Source organism: Lotus japonicus, chromosome 3 (assembly GCF_012489685.1).
Source record: "Lotus japonicus ecotype B-129 chromosome 3, LjGifu_v1.2".
NCBI lineage: Eukaryota > Viridiplantae > Streptophyta > Magnoliopsida > Fabales > Fabaceae > Lotus > Lotus japonicus.
The window spans coordinates 27,849,502-27,871,836 of record NC_080043.1 but is presented as its reverse complement, the minus strand read 5'-3'; the positions used below and the strand labels follow the sequence as shown (position 1 = coordinate 27,871,836).

The 22,335-nt window shown below is 37.5% G+C and overlaps 1 protein-coding gene across 2 annotated transcripts; it reads left to right on the top strand.

Moving 5' to 3' along the window:
- The first annotated feature begins 6,304 nt into the window (after positions 1 to 6,304).
- Positions 6,305 to 21,745, top strand: LOC130748764 (histone-lysine N-methyltransferase ATXR3-like). 2 transcript variants are annotated; one of them, XM_057602007.1, is made up of 20 exons: positions 6,305 to 6,573; positions 6,784 to 9,106; positions 9,262 to 9,318; positions 10,992 to 12,143; positions 12,487 to 12,857; positions 12,946 to 13,485; positions 13,580 to 13,680; positions 14,352 to 15,363; positions 15,502 to 15,573; positions 16,895 to 17,005; positions 17,098 to 17,198; positions 18,115 to 18,214; positions 18,314 to 18,409; positions 18,604 to 18,771; positions 18,878 to 19,003; positions 19,134 to 19,187; positions 19,586 to 19,833; positions 19,933 to 20,041; positions 20,148 to 20,450; positions 21,325 to 21,745. In XM_057602007.1, the coding sequence occupies exons 2-20, from the start codon at positions 6,895 to 6,897 to the stop codon at positions 21,529 to 21,531; spliced, it is 7,140 nt and encodes a 2,379-aa protein (XP_057457990.1). In that variant the 5' UTR covers positions 6,305 to 6,573; positions 6,784 to 6,894; the 3' UTR covers positions 21,532 to 21,745. The 2 variants fall into 2 exon arrangements, with proteins under 2 accessions (XP_057457990.1, XP_057457989.1); XM_057602006.1 differs by having other exon boundaries at positions 12,484 to 12,857.
- Positions 21,746 to 22,335: the final 590 nt, after the last annotated feature.

Genomic DNA, 22,335 nt, shown 5'->3' with positions numbered 1-22,335 from the left:
GAGACCTACCCTTCCAGCGGGGTAACTAATTAACATTGTTACTCATATGATTTAATTTTACTTTTACTTTTTAGTATCATTATTAATTTTTATTTTATTTCCCATGTGATTAATAACTAAAATTTAAGCGATGATAATTTGTATTTTTAAATATGAAAACTTGGACAAAATTATAATTATTAATTAATATAATTATTATAAAAGGTTTTAGTTTATTATACATTATAACTATTGATTAATATTGTCGTTAATGTAAAGGTTAAGTGAATTTAAAATATTATTATTATTTAAATTTGTTTCTCAAGTTTTGATTAATAGTTTGAATTTTTATAATATTAAATATGATAACTTGAAATTATTTACAATTAGTAACTAATATAATGAATAATATAACATGTTTTTTTTTTCGAAAGCAAAATATAATATATGATAAAAGAGAGGAAAACAAGACAGTAGCCACCCCATGAAGAGGAGAAGCTACTCGCCCTCTTCAAAAACAGCAGAGGGAGCAGAGCAACAGCTCTATCAAAAAATCACAAACGCCCTATACAACACCGACCAAAAAAGCACACCCTCCCCTGTACAACAGAAAGCCCACCAAAACAAAACAAACAAACCTAAAGAGAAACCCCCCACAAAACCCCAAGGCCAAAGCAACCAAACAGTGAGGTCGAGCAACAACCGCAACCAGAAAGACCAACCCAAACAAAGCTCAACGCGTCAATAATATAACATGTTATTCATAACTAATCAGTATTTGTACTAATGTGAGTCAATTTTACTTTTAATTATTATTTATTATAATTATTATTTTTATTTTTTTTTGCTAAAGTTGTGATTAATACTTAATATTAAAATAGTGAATTTTTTATTTATTTTTAATATGGAAATTTGGAAAAAAAAAATAGAACTAATTACTAGTATTATGATGATTACAAAAGTTATTAAAAACTAACTATTATTTTATTAATATATAGGTAAAGTAAAATTTAATTATACATATATAAATATATAATTGATATTGATAATCCCAATCACATGATTTTATTATAATATTTTATAATTATAAATTTTTTAAATCACGTATCTTTAATATTTCTTTAGACAATATATTAAAAAGAGATGAGGGAGAAGACATCATCCCTCAAAGCTAAAACTAACACCCACATAATCAAACACCAAAGCGCATCAAAAGAATTCCCAAACAAAATCAAAACCCAAAGAACCTCTCTATAATCTCTTCCGCGCATGAATATGGACCGCATTTGGGTTGAGGGCAAACAACATTCGTACAATCATGAACTAAGCCCAAATTATGAGTCATAACACCCTTGGGCTCCGAAAGCTCCGATGGCAGAAGCATAAGAGCTTCCTCCTAACATGACCAATATCTTCATCCGCCACCTCCACTATAGCAACCCCACTAAGAATAACAACCCGGTCCTCCTTATTTGTAATCTTCTTCTCAACTTTCTTGGGGCCCCTTCCTCTTAAGGCTTTCCCAATAGAAGAAACCGGCGAAACACCACGGAACCATCACCACTTTGCGAGCAAAGGGCAACCTCATGCGCGAGACAACAACACCGTATACAGATTCAAAATCATGAGAAACCCCCCAAAACACAATGAGAACTCATACTAACAACAACTGCCTCATGAGAACCATGACCACCTAATCAAACAAAGCTTATGGAAAAAGAAGATTGTTTATTATTTGGATAATGCTAAATAGTTCGAAACTTTTCACACACTAAATGTAAGAATGAATTGGCGTATGATGTGTACACTTATGATTTATCTCTCCTATAATTATTAATGTTTCACTCTGACGCGCTTTCTTACACTTGGAAGAAAAAATCTTTTTTTTTTGTCCATAGTAAAAAACCTTATCTCTATGTTCTTGTTTGCCATTTTTCCTCCAATCTCAATCTATGTTCCATGGATACGGGTACGGTACCGGTACCGGGTACTGGTACGGGTACCCGGTACGACATTTTTTGAAAGACCAGGGTACGGGTACGCCAGTTATATATATATATAAATAGAAATAATTAAAAATATCAAATCTCCTAATGGTCAATACTCATATGAAAGACCAACATAAAAACCATCACAACCTAATGAAAATCATCAAGATAATATGTAACGCCTTTATGTATATCTTCAAACACATACCGTCAGAGATAATCTTAAGATTGAAGAAACTTAACATAAGATTGAGTAGCATTGAAGAGACATAACATATAACATATAACATATAACATAACATTTTTTTAAAGCATCCGGCGTACCCACTGGCGTACCCAAAACGTACCCCGGTTTTTATGTTTGGCGGTGCATTTGGGTACGTACCTGGTACGTACCCACGACATACCCATGGCGTACCCGTACCCGGTACGGGTACTATGCTATTTTTGGAGTACTCGTGCAACATAGATCTCAATCAATCTTCTTCCTCTTAATTTTGATGTCATTTACTTTTATTTTACTAAAAAATTTACTATTGTTTCAAATGCCACGTAAGCCATTCACAACTTTCTTCTAGTTACTATCTGTACGATAGAGCAAAACTTTTATTATTTATTGTATTTAACACAAAGAAATATTTGTATTTCTTTATTTATTTGGATACACATGTAGGAATGTTTTAATTACTTAAAGCATTTACTGCAAAAGCTTAAATGAGTTATATATATATATATTTATTGATGACTTGATTCATTTAGGGTAAAATAGGGATAAATTTACACATTACGGGGCAATAATAACATACATTAATTATTTTTAATGGGATTGTAAAAAAAAATAACCACGTTGATCAGTTATTCTCCATTTTTTTTATAGGAAAAAGATGGAATTATTGGAGAGCACAAGGGGTGCCCCAACCCATTACAAGAACCAAAAACCAAATAAATTACAGTTAAATTAAACATAAATTGGATGTGAACTAGGAAAACCACTCCTTGTGCAACCAACTTATCCCTCACGAACTTCCTCAACAAGCCAATACTGTTTTAAATACTCAATGTAAATCTCTTATTCAACAATCAAATTTAAGTACAACTCTGAAGGTGTAAAATACGACTAGAAGGGGGGGTTGAATAGAGTTTTGAATATAAAAACTTTCCCCTTAAGATTTAAAGTAAATCTTTTCGGTTTCTCTGAGATAGAAGGTGTAGCGGATAAAGATTGAGAGAAGAGAAAAGCACACAAGTATTTTATCCTGGTTCACTTGATAAATCCCTCAAGCTAATCCAGTCCACCTGTTAAGGTGATTTCTTCCTTCTTAGAATGAAGGCAATCCACTATTCAGAGTTTGTTACAACTGCACTAGCAACCTGCTCAGTGACTAACAATACAATGAACTAGTAAACACTAAGATTCACTCTCTTAGTCTTCTCAAGGATACTGACCTAACTGGTCCCTTAAGGAATCACCACTAAGATACACATATCCTAGTCTTCTTAAGGATACTGACCTACCCGGTCCCTTAAGGAAAAACAAACAACTATTTGAGGTTGGTGTTTACAAAGGTTTGCTTCTAAATAAGCTAAATGTAAACTAAATAAGAACAGATGAAGAAAGTGGAGGCTTGAATCTTTTCTTGTATTGCAGCTCTTGGTTTCTCTCATTGTCTTTCTTCTCTTCTTCAGCCTTAAATAGTCCAAGGTGCAAAGGATATTTCCATTGAGAAAATATGACCGTTGGAGGGCATTTCTAGAACTTCCAGAACCTGCTGTGGCTGAACCTTGGTAGGTAAGCTTGTCAGAATAGTACACTGCTCTTGTACTTCTTGATAATGACATTTGCCTTTAACCATTGACTTCTGATCTGACGACGCTTCATGTTGGAACTTGTGAAGCTTGGTGATCAGAGTCAGAGGGAAGCTTGGATCCTCTGACCTTCGTAACTTCTGCTTCTGGACCTTCAGAGCTTCTGGACCTTCAGAGCCTCTGGACCTTCAGAGACTCTGGTCCTTCAGAGCTTCTGGACCTTCAGACCCTCTGGACCTTCAGAGCCTCTGGTCCTTCAGAGCTTCTGGACCTTCAGACCCTCTGGACCTTCAGAGCCTCTGGTCCTTCAGAGCTTCTGGACCTTCAGAGTTTCTGGACCTTCAGAGCCTCTGGACCTTCAGAGCCTCTGGTCCTTCAGAGCTTCTGGACCTTCAGAGTTTCTGGACCTTCAGAGCCTCTGGACCTTCAGAGCCTCTAGTCCTTCAGAGCTTCTGGTCTTCAGATCTTCTAATCCTCAAAACTTCTGATCCTCAGATCTTCTGATCTTCAGATCTTCTCATCTTCAGAACTTCTGATCCTCAGATCTTCTGATGAATATATCTTCTGGTATCAGAATCAGAAACTGTTTGTCAAAACACTCAAGACAAACGTTAGAGTACCATAATTGTTCATCCATAAATAAATACTTGTTATCATCAAAACATAGAGTTGTACCACATGACCAAATCTTGATCTTACAAACCCCTCCTTATACATCCCCAACCCTCAAACTTTGACGACTACTTGTACGTGCTACATGGCTTCGAGACAAGAGAGGGGATCAATGGACCATTCAAACATAAAGTATGAGAAGCTTCTGTTTTTGGCTTTAATCCACACCCAAGACTTGAACCGCACTTGCTCGAACACCTCTTCTACATCAAAATTTTCTTCCTTGAAAACTTTCGAATTTCTCACAAGCCATATGTGCCATATAACAACCGACCAAACTGCGCCTAAACCCATAAGCTCTTTGAACTGCAGTTGCCAAAGGAAAATTGGACAAAGTGTTCCTTCGCATTTGCAGGTATTACTGGACTGAAGCCCAACCACGCACTTACCTGCATCCATACTTTCCATGATTGAGGGCATGTAAAGAACAGTTGGTTAGTGGACCCAGTTGACGAAGAACATGGAGGGCAAGATGCATCACCATTTACCACTGCCATGTTCCTACGCAGTAAATTTTCTCTAGTTTGAACTCGATTGAGCATCACCTTCCAACCTAGTGCGATAGTGCTTGAGGGCGCTGATACCTGCCACAAATGTTCGAATGCGAACTCACCATCTTCAATGTCATTAATTGTTACACATAATAAGCTAAGCGAACAAAATAACTACCACTCCTTTCTCTAGTCCAAAACCAGGAATCCCCTCTCCCCCTAATTGGAGTGAAGCTATTTATGGAACTCATCAAATACCCAATTGCTCTCCTTTTTCTCAAGCAGACCTATGTTCCACTTCATCTCCCAGTTCCACCTTCCATCAATCCATGACCCCATCTCTATAATCTTCCTCCCTTGCCGGTCTGATAAGTAAAACAGATCGGGGAACTTACCCTGAAAGCCCTCACCCATCCAATCCTCCTCCTAGAATAAGGTATCATCCTCTCCAATCTTACGACATAACCCATTCACAAACCAATTTCCAGTTGCAGATCCAAAGCATGTTTTTTTATTAAATCCCTCCACCAAACAGAGTCTCTAGAGGTATTTCGGTCCATATTTAGCTATCAAAACTATGTTCCACAGTTGCTCCTTTTCTTAGAGCAACCTCCAACGCCATTTTCCCAACAACGCAACATTAAATTATTCAAAATCTTTAACTCCAAGCCCACCTTTTTCTTTAGGTTTACAGAAAACCAAGTGAATCTTCTTGACCTCCTCTAAGCCTCCCCAAAGGAAAGAGATCACAATCTTCATGAACTTATTAGTTATCCCTTTGAGCATCCTATAAAATGAAATGAAAACAGGAGTAATGCGGTCAACACACTTTTTATAAAACACAATCTCCCTTTGAAGGAAAGTTGTTTACTTCTCCACTTTAATAGCCTATGTTGCAATTTCAGAATTAATGGATTTCAGAAAGCCAACTGTTTCGGGTTCCCCCAAAGGTAAACCCAAATAATTGAAAGGAGTTACCTTGCAATGGAGTAGCACCACAAATCTATTTTTTAATGTCTCTTCAACATATATCCCTACAAGTTCCCTCTTGAAGAAGCCAACTTTCATATACAAGACCGACTCAAAACATCTCAACACATTTTAAGGTCATATATGACGTTCTGCATAGTTGGTAATTCTCCACATACGCTGCTAACCTCAATAAAATATAGTCACGTAAGCACCACGACATTATTTATCCTGAATTGACGTGAAACATATTTAACCCATGCGCCGTAAAGATTTTTACACATGCATGCAATCATATCTTTTTTACTTTTAAATTTTAAATAATTTGAAATTTTAATTAAATTAAATTAAAACATGATTAATATACAAGGTTTCGTCTTTGATCAAGAGCAAGCGAGCGACGATAACACAAGGCAAGGAAGGAAGAGAAAGATATAATAGCAGCAGAGAGGTATAGCGCCGTGGAGAAAAGAGAAAAGCCACTATATTACTAATTACCATTACAATTCGAATCAGAATCAATTTTTTCAGAGAATTGAATTACCCCATTTCTTCCGAGAAAGAGAAAGAAACTCGATCCTCTTCTTCTTCTTCTTCTTCATTCTTCTCCCGCGCCGAGATTCACACCTCAACCTTCGATCTACCATCTCCTCTCTTCTATTTTCTCGGTAATTTTCTCTTCTTCTTCATCTTTTTCCTTCTATTTTCTCGGTAATTCTCCTTCTCGATTTCAATGGAGTAGTAGCTTCATACTGTGTTCAAATCGAGAATCGAGTTTTTCTCTCTTCTACACCAGGTTTCGCCGCTGTATGTGTGAATTGAATTGAATTGAATTGTATACATTTGTTTCGATTTTAATCTTCGGTTTTGGTTTCTAGGGTTTTCAATTTGGAGCGAGAAGCTGAAAGCATCTGCAGCATGAGCATCCATAGCCCCGGTGAAGAGGATAGCTAGGGTTTCGAGCTTCTAACCGCCGCGGTGAGATTTCCATGGGCGATGGGGGAGTCGCATGCATGCCTTTGCAGTATATTATGGACAGGTTACCAGAGAAGACGCATTGCGGAGGCAAGAGTGGGAATAATAATAACAATGGCTTCAATTCCAAGTTGTTTAAGTTTGCTGACAGCGACAGGAAGACGATGAAGGGTAGGAAAGACGAGCCGGCAGCAGTGAGGAAGAGTGAGTTGGGGTTGGACAGAGTGAGCAAGAGGAGCAGCAACGATTACGACTGTGAGAATGTGCAGAAGGAGGAAGTGGAAGAGGGTGAGTTGGGAACTTTGAAGTGGCCAGGGGCAGGGACTGACCTTGAGAATGGTGAGTTCGTGCCGGAGAACGGGGAGATTGTCGGTGATAGATGGAAAACAGGGGAGATGGAGAAGGGGGAGATTCATTCTGGGAATTGGAGGAAAGAGGACGTCGAAAGAGGGGAGATAACACCTGAGAAGGGTAGGAGAGGAGAAGCTGACAGAGATGAATATGGGTCGTGGAGAGGTATGGTGGATGACATCGAGAAGGGAGAATTCATTCCAGATAGGTGGTATAAGGGAGACATGGGCAGGGACGATTACGGAAGCAATAGAGCCCGCAGGTTTCGTCCAGGGAGGGGCAGGGGAAGGGGGCGGAAAATTGAACGCGAACGTACACCCCCTCCCGCCAGATATGCAAGTGATGACTTTTTCCGAAAGAATGAAGTCAACAGAAGTGGGGGTCAGCATGCTAGAAATTCTCCCAGGTGGGAGAGTGGACAACAGAGGAATATAAGGATCAGCTCAAAGATTGTTGATGATGAGAAAAATGTACACAGCAACGGTAAGGACCATGCCCAAGATTACACTTCTGGTAGTCGCATGAAGAGGCTCGGCAATGATTCTGACATCTCTGACTGGAAGCATTCTGCTGAGTTTTCTGGTTCTAAAAGCAGAAGGCTTTCTGATGATACCTATCGCCATGTTCACTCAGAGAACTTCTCTCGTCACTCGGTGGAGAGGTCTTACAGAAATAGTAATTCTAAAAAAGTTTCTGCAGATAAGTTTTCTTCCAGAAATCACGAATCTTCTTTATCTGCCAGACCAGCAGCTTATGACAGGCATGGGCGCAGCCCTGTTCATTCTGAGCGGTCCCCGCGAGACCGAGGCAGGTATTATGAGCATAGAGATTATGATCATAGAGATCGCGATCGCACTCCGGTGCGTCGATCCCCCTGTGGTCGTGATAAATCTCCATATAGCAGGGAGAAATCCCCCCATGGCCGGGAGAGGTCCCCATATACGAGGAACTGGGATAGAAGTCGTCAGCATGATCATAAATTGAGAAGTCCAGCACGTGCTGAGCACTCGCCACAAGATCGAGGTTGGCGTCATGCTCGAAGGGATCGGACTCCAAATTTAGTAGACGGATCCCCCCTTGATCGGACTAGGAAAGACATTCATCAAGAAACAAGTTGTAAAGCCTTATCAAGTGAAAAATACAACTCCCCAAGTAGTTATAAGGATCATGAAGATAAGCACATTCAAAGGGAGTCAAATTGTTCAGGTACTGAATCTCAAGGTGAAGAAAGAAATGTGCAAAGTACCAATGAGGCTATTGAGAACGAAACCTTCAGTGAACTTGTAAAGGAACAGAAGTCCAGCAGCCCAACTGTTAGCTACAAAGAATCCCCTCGCCTTGAGCCTCCTCCTGAGGATCTGCCTTCAATGGAAGAAGATATGGACATTTGTGATACCCCTCCACACGTCCCTGTGGTGACAGATTTGTCATCAGGGAAATGGTTTTACCTTGATCATGTAGGTGTAGAAAATGGTCCTGCCAAATTGTGTGACATCAAGGTCCTTGTTGATGAAGGGGTACTAACGTCAGATCACTTTATCAAGCATTTAGATAGTGATAGGTGGTTAACCGTTGAAAATGCAGTGTCACCATTGGCAGCTCAGAGTTTTCCGTCAATTGTGTCTGAGACCGTAACTGAGCTGGTAAGTCCTCCAGAAGCTCCGGGTAATCTTTTGGCAGATACTGCAGATATTGTTCAATCTGGTCCTGAGAATTACACAGAAATGCCGGCCTCCTCACTACATCCACTGATATGCCCTAACGACAGTGTGTTTATACCTGAACATTTTGACGACACTCTCATTGATGAAAGAGTTAGAAATCTGTTAGAGGGTTATGATGTCATTCCTGGGATGGAACTTGAGGCAATAAAAGGTATTTTGTTCTATCAATGATATTCTTGCGAATCTCTTTTAAAATATGAGGAAAAATCTCAGAATTTGTTGTCAATCTTAATTTTCCCCTAATTTACCGAGACTTCTTTTCGTTCCCAACTTGGTATTTATTATTATTATTGTTGTTTTTTGCAGAAGCTTTGCAAATGAATTTTGAATATTCAAAAGGGGAGGGTTTAAGAGACTATGAAGGTACGTTATTGCTTGGTGGTTCTTCTCCCATTTCATTATTTTATTTTATTAATTCATGTTTTTTTGTGTTTGACATTTCTTGGCTTAATTGCAATTTTGGTCCATCTAATTTGGACAATGTGTGACTTTAGTCCCCCAATATTTTTTAGCATATTTAGTCCCTCAACTTTTGTAATTGTTACAATCATGTCCTGTTCATTATTGTTCCACTTTAAACTCTTAAATTCTCATTTTTTAATATTAATCTTAGCAATTGAATCTGTAATCTCAATCAAAACTCACTAATCAAAATATTAAATTTCAACCATAAATTAAAAATGCTTTGAGTGATTGCTACAGATCTGATTTTTCATTTTGATTTCCTCTAGTTTGTCTTTCGTGTTTATGTTGTCTACAATATTCAAATTGATAATTTCAATGAACCTTATATTAATTTTTGCATATTTGAAAAAAAAAGATTGGAACTTTGAAATATGATGATAGGGGTATATGTGTTATTAATCTTATGATGATCCTGTTTTGTTAATGCACAAAACATTATTGTCTTGTTCCATCCTGTTACTTTTTGTCCCGTTTTGTCCGGTTCCATTACCAAACGCTACCGTAATCTTATATCCTACAAAATCCTTTAAAATTTATCAAAATTTTCACCTATATTTTTTACTTTTAAATTGTATGATATATCAAATGCTTCATTATTTTTTTTGAAAGAAGATGAGAATTTAATGATTTTATGCATATGAATATCGAGGAAAGGACAAAATCTGCTTAATTTCGGAATTTATATTAGACGGACTTGATTAGCTCAAAAAAAAAACTAGGGGACCAAAATCGCGCATAGTCCAAATTAGGGATCCAAAAATGCAATCGAGCAATATTTCTTCTTTCATGATAGCCGACAAGTTTGACTTTCTATTTTATTAGAAGCCGTATATATTGTGCTATATTCAAAGTGGTGGTCTTTTTTTGGGAATTTTCAGTTAGTATTTGTTTTATGGTACCTGGCAATATTGATGTTGTTTTATTGTTGAAGTTTTCCATTACTCAAGTTTTAGCTTGGTTTACAAAAAACTGCTTCTAGTTTTAGTTTCTGATAATCTGATATTTAACGGCTTGCATGTTGACAAGTGGACACTTGTCTTGATGTTCGTAATGCATGGTTGAGAGATGATGAATATATAGCATTAACTAGCTGTTCACTGGAGTTTTGATTAAGCAAATGCACTTGGAATTGATCTCTGAAATCTGGTCTTTGGCGATTGTTTTTATAATATAAGGCAATTTGCATATCATTTTAGGTTTGGCTCCTTTATCCTTCTGTTATGCTTGACTAATTTTTCTGTTTCTCTCAATTGAACAAAAGTTTGCATTAATCCCATGAAGCCATGGCATCTATGCATTTAATGTGGTGAGCTGCTTATGATATAGCATTTTTGAGTTTATGTAAACATTGGAAGCAGGTTAAGAGAATGAAATCAAACTTTCTAATTTTTTGTTGTGATTTACATCGTATTTGGAACTTAAAATTGCAGTTTCAATCATCATGTTATGCTAATGCACCCACAACTAGTTTGTGCATTATGCTTATTCTTCATTTGGAGAAGTTCTATATTGAATGGCTATGTGCTTAGAGTTGGATGCCCCATGACAGAAGTATGTTTGTCTTTGTTCAGGTTTCCCTTGGCTTGTTTCCTGCCTTAGTGATGATAGTCATCCCTGTACTGATTTAGCATCAAGAGATTCTGAATCTCAGTTAAGTATGCCGTGTGGCAACGATAATGGATTTGCCTTTGGTGTTTCTAGTGACTGGTTTTCCACCCGTTGGCCATGCAAAGGTGGTGACTGGAAAAGGAATGAAGATGCCCAAGATAGATATTCCAGGAAGAAACTTGTCTTAAATAATGGTTTTCCATTATGTCAAATGCCAAAGTCTGGATGTGAAGATCCTCGTTGGCCTCATAAAGATGATTTGTATTTGCCATCTCAAAACAGCAGGCTTGATCTCCCTCTATGGGCTTTTTGTGCTGATGAGCGGGTTGATTGCAGTCCTGTGAGCAGATCAGTTCAAATCAAGCCTGCTTCTGTGAGAGGAGTGAAAGGAAATGTTCTTTCAGTGGTAAGGATAAATGCGTGCGTAGTCAAAGACCAGGGATTATTGGTCTCTGAGTCACGCCTCAAGACCCGAGGCAAGGATAGACATCATTCAAGGTCAACTCGGCATTTCTCGTCAACCGGTGATAGTAAGAGATCATCAACTGAAGAAGATTCTCTGTCAAAAGCTGCTAGTGATCAAGGTTCCTGGCAGAGCAAGAAGTTCATTAGCATCCCTAAAGACCATCTCTGTACTGTCCATGAGTTACAGTTAAATTTGGGCGACTGGTATTATCTTGATGGTTCTGGGCGTGAAAGAGGGCCCTCATCATTTTCAGAGCTACAATATTTAGTTGATAAAGGAATTATAAAGAAGCATAGCAGTGTGTTCAGGAAAAGTGATAAACTCTGGATTCCTGTTACCTCTGCCACAGAAACTTCTGATGTTAGTCTCACAAGCCAGCAAAAAAACAGTTCAACTTCTGGTGCATGCTCTGGACTTCCATCAAAGCAAACCCAAGGTTTTTCATACGGCGAGCCTTACACAAATTCAAGTTTGTTTAACAGCATACACCCTCAGTTTTCTGGTTATACTCGCGGAAAGCTACATGAATTGGTTATGAAATCATTTAAGAGTCGAGAGTTTGCCGCGGCTATAAATGAGGTTTTAGATCCCTGGATCAATGCAAGGCAACCAAAGAAAGAAATGGAGAGACAAATATATTGGAAATCAGGTAAATAATTAATCCTTTAAACTTCAAATGTACCATTTAAAAAAACTGACTCAATGCTTTTTATCTTGTTCTTGCCTTCTATTTTTTTGGTTCAAATTTCCATTTTTTTTCAAAAAGTAAAATTGTGCTCTGGGAAACTAATTTATCTGACCTGTATAAGTTGATCTCATTTACTAGAAAATTTGCTCTCCTGATCTGAATGATATACAGCCGCATCATGCATTTATGTGGGGTATTGTACATTAGATTGGACTATCCCAGATGGTTTCGCTCAAGCTGTCTACTAATTAATGTTATTAATTTTCTTGATTTTTGTATGCGTGTCACATGTAAATTTTAGAAGGTGATGTGCGTGCTTCCAAAAGAGCCCGGATGCTGATTGATGATAGTGAAGAAGATAGTGAGTTGGACGATGGTGATGTTACTATTGAGAAGGATGAGCCCACTTTTGAGGAACTATGTGGTGATGTTACTTTCCCTGAACAAAAAATTGGGATTACTGATTCAGATGTGCGAAGCTGGGGCTTATTGGATGGTCGTATTTTGGCACGAATTTTCCATTTTTTGAGATCTGATTTGAAGTCCCTTGTCTATGCATCAATGACTTGCAAGCATTGGAGTGCTGCTGGATGGTTTTATAAAGAAGTTACAATGCAGGTCAATTTGTCATCCTTGGGTCATTCCTGCACTGATACCATGCTGTGGAACATCATGGTAGGTTTGGTATATATATTTTGCCATTCACATTTTTGACAATGCTTCTCATTAATCGTCCTTGCCTAATCTGATTATTTGTTTGCAGAATGCTTATGAGAAAGACAAGATTAATTCTATAATTCTAATGGGCTGTGTCAATATTACGGCTGACATGCTGGAGAAAATCCTTCTTTCATTTCCTGCTTTATGTACAATAGACATTAGAGGGTGCAGCCAGTTTGGAGAGCTAACTTCTAAATTTGCCAGTGTGAAATGGATCAAGAGCCGAACTTCGCGCATGACTAGAATTGGTGACGAGCCTCATAAAATAAGAAGCCTTAAACATATTACAGAGCAAACTTCATCTGTTTCTAAATCTAGCAATTTAGATATAGATGAGTTTGGGCAATTGAAGGATTATTTTGATAGTGTGGATAAGCGAGACGCATTATTCCGTCAAAACTTATACAAGCGATCCAAATTATATGATGCTAGACGGTCCTCCTCCATTCTGTCTAGAGATGCTCGTACAAGACGTTGGGCAATTAAGAAATCTGAAAGTGGTTTTAAGAGGATGGAGGAATTCCTTGCTTCAAGGCTAAAAGAAATTATGAAGACTAACTCCTGTGACTTTTTTGTGCCCAAGGTATAGTGATAAGTTATTTTGAAGTCATTATCATAGAGATGTCTTTGTTGATTGTTACTCATGATTTTTTGTCTTATTCTCTCTTTGTTAATAGGTTGCCGAAATTGAGGCTAAAATGAAAACTGGCTATTATAGTAGCCGTGGGTTGAGCTCTGTCAAAGAGGACATAAGTAGAATGTGCCGTGATGCAATAAAGTAAGTTCTCTTTATGTTTTGTGCCTTTTTCCTCGATAAGGTGAATGTTCTCACTTTTTTCTGATGCCAGTGTTATCCATTGTTGTTGGACACTTTGAAATGAAGATGATAAGCTTTATTAGTTTATGAGGACAAAGATACGGAGACCCTATAATTTCTCATGATTTTGTCCATTGTATATTTACCTTCTTGCCATGGAGGTCGTCTGTTTGATTCTCAGCTGTATGCATAAGCTCTACTGCTTTATTATATTTACCTTCTTGCCACGGAGACCCTATCTTTCATGTATGCTAATTGCCAAGTTTGGTGGGTTTACATATATCTTACTTGTTTTGCATCCAGATATTATCTTCAAAATTTATATATTATATGTTGGACTTGCCTCTATAATTTTGTTCGTTTAGCTCATGGTTCTTGGGTCGTCTAAAATGGTTGTGTTGCATCTAAGTGCTAAGCTTGGGGGGTTTACATCTTATTTTGGATCCAAATATAATCTTCAAAATTCATAATTATATGTTGCAGTTGCCTCTGTTTATGAATTTGTTCATTTAGCTCATGTTTCTTGGCCATCTAAAATGAGTGTCTTTCATCTGAAAACTCACATCCCCCCCCCCCCCCCAACACAAATATCGGTGTTCAAATTCTGACCTCTTCGTATGCTTATTGTACAGAACAAAGAATCGGGGTGATGCTGGTGACATGAATCATATTATCACTTTATTTATCCAGCTTGCAACACGGCTGGAAGAGAGTTCTAAGCCTGTGCAGGACAGAGATGTGCTACTGAAGTCGTGGGACAATTCCTCAAAGTATAAGAAGAATAGATCAGTGAATGAAAGGAGGTATAGAAATAATGGAACACACAGTGGTTTGGATAATGTAGAGTATACCTCTGATCGAGAAATCAGGAGGCGCTTATCAAAGTTGAATAAGAAATCTGTTGATTCAGAGAGTGAAACATCTGATGACTTTGATAGGTCTTATGAAGATGGCAACAGTGACAGTGATACAACCACCACCAACACTGAAAGTGATCAAGAAGTACATTCAGAAAGTCTTACCAGGGAGTCAAGAGGGAATAAATACTTCACACCTGAGGAAGAGTTGGATTTTATAACTGATGACCGCGAGTGGGGTGCTCGCATGACGAAAGCAAGTCTAGTTCCTCCAGTTACCAGGAAATATGAAGTCATTGATCAATATGTCATTGTAGCTGATGAAGAGGATGTGCGTAGGAAGATGCGGGTTTCATTACCTGATGACTATGCTGAGAAGCTGATTGCGCAAAAGAATGGCACTGAGGAGTCAGATATGGAACTTCCTGAAGTAAAAAATTTCAAACCTAGAAAGCAGCTTGGAAATGAGGTTATTGAGCAAGAAGTTTATGGAATTGATCCTTATACCCATAATCTTTTGCTTGATTCTATGCCGGAGGAGTTTGATTGGTCTCTGCAGGAGAAGCATTTATTTATAGAAGACATACTCCTTCGAGCGTTGAATAAGCAAGTTAGGAGTTTTACTGGAACTGGAAGCACTCCGATGAGCTACCCTTTGCAGCCTGTTCTTGAAGAAATCAAAAGATGTGCTGAGGAGGACTATGATGCAACAACAATCCGAATGTGTCAAGGTATCCTAAAGGCCATTGACAATCGTCCAGATGACAAATATGTAGCTTATAGAAAGGTATATGCTCTTGTTGTTTACCTATTAAGTTTGCAGTTATCTTTCATTTGTTTTACAAATCATTGTCTTCTCTGTTTGTTGCTTTTCAACTGCTATTTTACTTGGTTTTGTTACTGTCTGTTGGGATGGATCATGCAGGGGCTTGGTGTTGTTTGCGACAAGGAAAAAGGCTTTGACCAAGATGATTTTGTTGTGGAGTTTCTGGGTGAGGTATGGCTTCATTCATGGAATTTTGCTCATGCCACTTCTTTCTTGATTATTTAATGTGCAAACTATGCATGCTTTGTTCTCGCTCTTATGTTGGATTAATTATGAGTTTCCAGTATAATATCAAACAGCTAAGCCTTAATCCATCTAGTGGTGAAAATAGAAATCTGTGCAAACACATGATTTGTTGTGTTCTCTTGATTAAACTAGTGATGATAGTTTCTCAACAAATTCTATTTATTTCTGTTTTTTACATATGCAACTTAATGTCAAATAACGAGATGATCCTTCTACTAGAGAGAATTGAAAACTGTGAACACAGTTTGTTACGTTTTCTCTAAACATGAGTAAAGTAGTACTAGTTATTCTCTACAAAATATATTCTTTTGTTTTTTATATATGCAAATATAATGTCAAATAACTGATGATGGGACCTTCTACTAGAGAGAATAGGAAACTCTGAGCACAGTTTGTCATGTTTTCTCTAAAACGATTAAACTAGTTATGATCTATTCTCTACAAATCTAGAATTTTCTGTGCTTTTACATATGCAACATATTACTTTCTCCGTTCCTATTTTTAAGTCACTTTTACTTAATTCTCTAGAATTAAGAAAAGTAGTTAATAGCAATAAGTTTGTTAAATGTTTTATTAACTTTCCTAAATTACCCTTATTAAAAAACTTACAAATTAAATATATTTTTCTCTCTACTTTAATTATTTGCTTAACTTCATGAATTTATCTCTCAAAGTTCACAACTTTTCAAAATCTCACTATCTGTTTCATATTAACTATTAGAAAGTGACTTATTTAGAAATTTTTTTCCATAAAAAGTGACTTATAATAAGGAACAGAGGGAGTAATTAACAACGGCAATAACAGAAAACCAAGTGTCTATCCACTAGGTGGGGTTGGCTACTGGCATCACACGAGACTTGATCCATGTGGTAAACTCTCCTTACTGATGCTTCTACTAATATTCTCCACACGTGCTCAATCCAGCTAAGACGGGACTATCATATTTTCTAAAATAGGAGCACGACAATTTTCTCCCGATTTTATTCCTAATTCTGTTATGTTATGCGACATATAACACATGGTGCCATATTTGTTCATTGGCTCTTCTTGTTTGCATCAGGGATTTTGATGCCAGCTAATGTTTCATGCAAAATTCTTGTTTGTATATGTTAGTTGTCTTGAATTGATGTGCTGTTATTATTCAGTGTTTCTTTCATACACAAGTTTAGGAATCGTCTGTACTCAGTACCATAAGCTTATGACTTTGTGATGGTGACACTGTAACTTATGTTATTGTTTTCATAGGTTTATCCTGTGTGGAAGTGGTTTGAGAAACAAGATGGGATTCGATCTCTGCAGAAAGATAGTAAAGATCCAGCACCAGAGTTCTATAACATCTACCTTGAGAGGCCAAAGGTGCCTATCCCATCATAATAATGATGTTTAACATCATACAGTTCATTCATCTTCCATCCTGTACTTATCCAATCTTGCAATTTCCATGACAGGGTGATGCTGATGGATATGACTTAGTTGTTGTTGATGCTATGCACAAGGCCAATTATGCCAGTCGGATATGTCATTCTTGCCGACCTAACTGTGAAGCCAAGTAAGTTGTTTTGTCATTCATGTTGGTTGATTTTTATCATTCTGTTTCTGACTTTTCAGCTCTTGGTATTAGAGCAATGTATGCTGTTTCCGTGAACAAGCATTTGGGGGAGTCATTACTCACATATGCATGAAAGATTATGGCATCCATTTACCAACTACAGTCATGATTTTTTTCTTTGGTTAAATCATGATTGTTTCTGTTGACACATTTCATAATTATCTCCTTGCATTATATTTCATTTTGCATGAGTCTTCCTCTGGCTTTCTTTTGAAAACTGTGTACTTGTAAGTTGTAACTGCTTCAGGCCCTTCATGATCTGCATCTGGCATGAGATGGAACTTGGACGTTGAATATTATGCTGGTTTCTATGGTCCACTAATTGTTTTTGTCATGCTAAATTTCAATTAGAATGTTTTTATGCCTTTATAATAGTCCTTTCTAAACTTTTTAAACCTAGCTTTGGTACGTGAGCATTATTACTGTTTACTTATTTAAAAATCAGCATGTTGCTTCATATTAACTTGCCTTCTTTTATAAATCACTTTCCGTTCTTCTGCTTTGTTCCGATTGCTTTTGTTCTACAGCATGCCTTTATGCAAATGTGCCTGAAAATGCCTTTGTTTAGAAGTTTTAACTAGTTGGTTGATAGATCTTGCATTTCATTTTTTCCTTTGCCTTGGCTGTGGGAGTGAAGATGCCAAGGCCGAACCTGTGTTATGCAAATATTGTATTTCCTTCTTTAAAGATTTAAAATTAATTGACACATTTTTATATTTTTCTCAACTTTGTCAAGAGCAATGCCTCTGGTGTGTCGAGGATTATAATACTGCAGTCTGGGGCACACTTTTGATACCTTTTTTAAGCATAAAGTCATTTCTGGCACTTAACTATTGTCCTTTTCACTATTTTTCAGAGTTACAGCTGTTGATGGTCAATACCAAATTGGTATTTATAGTGTTCGTAAAATTCAACATGGTGAGGAGATCACTTTTGATTATAATTCTGTTACAGAGGTTTGTTCCCTTGCCTGCTAACTTCTAACTATTCCAAGAGATAAATATATCAGTATATGTTTGTCTAATTTGGTAATGTGTACCTGCTTTTCATTCTAGAGCAAGGAGGAGTATGAAGCATCGGTCTGTTTGTGTGGAAGCCAAGTATGCCGGGGTAGCTATCTGAATCTGACTGGTGAAGGGGCTTTTGAAAAGGTTTGGACTTATGGGAAGTTTTCAACTACTTGGTTCTATTAAACATATAATGAGAGAAAAAAATGACTATTCTGAAATCTTCATTGAACCCTGGCTGGGGTTGCTTTAAAAAGTGGAATAATATAGTTTCTATTGTTATTTAAATAGTTCAGTTACTTTATCTATTGACTGAAACATGCTGTCCCTCTTCTCAGGTTCTGAAGGACTCACATGGGATTCTTTATCGTCATTATTTGATGCTAGAAGCTTGTGAGTTAAATTGCGTGTCTGAGGACGACTATAATGATCTAGGAAGAGCTGGTTTAGGCCGTTGTTTGCTTGGAGGCCTTCCAGATTGGCTTGTTGCTTATGCAGCTCGCCTTGTATGTGCCTTACATCTTCTGTGTTGTTACCAATATTCCCCCCCCCCCCCCCTTCTTGCAGTTGTTTTGTGTTTTAATTTTCCCTGACATTTGTGCTTTGGTAAAGGTGAGATTCATCAATTTTGAAAGAACTAGACTTCCTGAGGAAATTCTAAAGCATAATCTGGAAGAAAAACGGAAATATTTTTCAGAGATATGTCTTGACGTTGAAAAGAGTGATGCTGAAGTTCAGGTGTGCTGTCTGTCTGTTGGTTTATTTCCCTTCATGTGCTTTATCATCATAAAGATGACATTTGTAATTCTTTATCCTCATTTTCATTTTAATTTTTATTTCTCTTCATCCTATCTTTTGTACGACTCAGGCTGAGGGTGTGTACAACCAAAGGCTTCAAAATCTTGCTGTCACTCTCGATAAGGTGATTGTGCCTCTCCGCTGTTTGTATTTGCTTTCCCATAATTCTTATTTTAAGGTTGATAAGAAGAAACATTTTGCATTTAAAACATGATCATCAAGGAGGAATGGTAAAGACTAATGCTGTTTAAATGGGCTTGGTAACAAGTACCACTAGTTGCTATTACTGTTGAGATAGGAAGCTAGCTGTATGTTATCACAGTTTCTGGATGGTCAAGAAATTTACATCTGATGCTGTATACCGGACGGGCACTTTGCTGATACTCACTTCTTTGTATCTTGAACCTGAAAAATGTCGACTCATTTAATACTGTGTTTTCTCATTGAAAATGGATAGTTTTTGCAGTTAATTTTGCTTTCTTTAGTTTGGAGATGATGTTATTTTTTCATGGGGTATTATAGGTAAGGTATGTTATGAGATGTATATTTGGTGATCCACGGAAAGCACCACCTCCTCTTGAGAAGCTCAGTCCTGAAGCAATTGTTTCCTATCTCTGGAAAGGAGAGGGTTCATTTGTTGAGGACCTTCTTCAGTGCATAGCTCCTCATGTGGAGGAAGATATGTTGAATGATCTCAAGTCCAGAATTCATGCTCGTGATCCTTCTAGTTCTGCAGATATTCAAAAAGAGCTTCAGAAATCCCTTTTATGGTAATTGGTTCTAACTTCCAGTTAATCTATGTGCATTTTAAGTTTTAACCTGGTGAAACTTGCAGTCTTTACAATTTTTTTTCCTCCACGTTTCTGTAGGTTGAGGGATGAGGTCCGAAATCTTTCCTGTGCATATAAATGTCGGCATGATGCTGCTGCTGACTTAATTCATATTTACGCATATACCAAGTATTTCTTTAGAATACGGGTATGTTTTTCTACTGTGAATACTAAGCTGCATAGTGCAGTTAATTTTTTCTTGTCATTTTAAAATTTTATTTTGCAATCTAAAAACTGTTTTCCCTCTATTTCAGGATTATCAAACGATTACTTCCCCACCTGTTTATATTAGTCCACTTGACTTAGGTCCGAAATACACTAACAAGTTGGGAGCAGAATTTCAGGAGTATCGAAAGACATATGGTGAAAATTATTGTTTAGGGCAGCTCATGTTTTGGCATAATCAGAGTTATTCAAATCCAGATCGCTGCCTGGCAAGAGCCAGTAGGGGTTGTTTGTCTTTACCAGACATCAATTCCTTTTACACCAAGGCTCAGGAGCCATCAGGGCACCGGGTTTATGGTCCAAGGACTGTCAGATCTATGCTGGCAAGAATGGTTAGATTTTCTATAAATCGTTTGAGTTCTTAAATTTTCATCCTTTCTAAGCTGCTGCAAAATAGCAAATGGGAAATGTTTATCCATAGGATAAAATTTGCACAAAAATAATAGGAATCCATCAACAATTTCAAGCCTTATCCCTGTAGATGAAATGATGTTAAAGTGATCAATAAATAGAGAACCTTATCTCACTCCGTGACATCATTTTAATCTGATGGGTGTTTGTCAAGATTCTTCTTATTGTTGTTGGTAGGGTGGTGGCAGTGATCAACTTTTAAAAGCTTGGAAGGCCCAAAGCAAGAACAGGGCCATGTCCAAACAAAACCTTGCTCGTTATGTAGGAAAGATACATACATTCACACAGGTTTAAAATGAACACTCACATCTCTGTACCCTAGATATCTCCTCTGCAACAAGAAGCTTCTCTTGAGATAATCCTTGTCTCATTATGTAGGAAAGATACATACAATACATCCATTCAGGTTTAAAATGAACTGTCACATCTCTGTACCCTAGATATCTCCTCTGCAACAAGAAGCTTCTCTTGAGGTAGTTCAGAGGGCGATATAAGGATTTCTTAGATACAAGATAAGCAACTTCCTGCACAGCATCGTTTTCCTTTTTTTTTGTCCATAGAAACCACCGTCTTCTTTGGATACGTAACACAAATCCAATGTCACATGACATAGCTCATCATATCTTCCTGTAAAAGCCTCAATTGGATCAAATTCCTGTATTTAAATAGGTTTTTGAACAAGCTGTTAAACAATGACATGCTTAAAGCCTAGCCCTGATATGCTAGAACTGTGATTACTAGTCTTAACTCTTTATTGTTGATGATAATCATCTGCTGACTGCTCTGTTTATGCAGGAGAAGCAGCCCCAGAGATCTTGGCCTAAAGACCAAATATGGTCATTCAGAAGTAGTCCGATATTCTTTGGTAGCCCAATGTTAGATGCTGTAATAAATAACTCCTCACTGGACAGGGAGATGGTTCATTGGCTGAAGCACAGACCTGATGTTCCAGGCCATGGTGGACTATTAAATTTTGGGAAGGGGACGGAGCGTACCCGTTGAAACAAGCCATTCAGAGCTGCCTGCCTCTTTTAGCGTGGGGGTCTGTAATTATTAATCCAAAGCGTTTATTCCTTGTACTATGTTTCCAGCATTCTTGTGTACAGTTTTATCGACCATTGAATTGTAATTCATTTGATTTTTAGAGCATTGTTTTACTCCTATGTAACATGAAATCAAAGTTAGGAAGGAAAAAAAAAAGGGTTAATTTGAGGTATTGCTCCGTTCTCGTCTAGTCTTTTTATGATTTTATATGCTTAAATTTGTAGTTTTATTTTCCGTCAGGCTTGATTAACATTGGATTCCTATTCAAATTTCCTAGGGTCTTAATAGGCCTTCCAGTTTTGTAACAATCGAGGGAAATCTGATTTATATATTGAATAAAATAATTAAAAGTCCAGTGAATTCTCCCTGGTAAATTAAGTGTGTTTGGTTGAGCGTCACCCTCTTCCCGATTCAATTCTAGATCATCAAACATTGATCTTCAGAATCGATTCCAGAATCTCGCTGATGCTGCTACTGGTTTGGGATGCTTCTTTGTTATAAAGAACTGATTCTCTCCAGATCTGAATTGCATCCAAAATCTCATCCCATCTATACCTATTTTCTCCTTGCACTTTGGCCCCTGATCCTGATCTGGGCATGTGGGGATGATCTAAGAAGAGAAGGGAATTAGAGAAGGAAAAAAAAGGCATGTTACCCAACATCCTCCATGACCTGCCTCTTCCTGCTTTCGATCTCCACTGTTTCTCCTTTCTATTTGTCCATATCTATCCTCAGTTTCTTGTTCATTTCTATCTTCTGTTT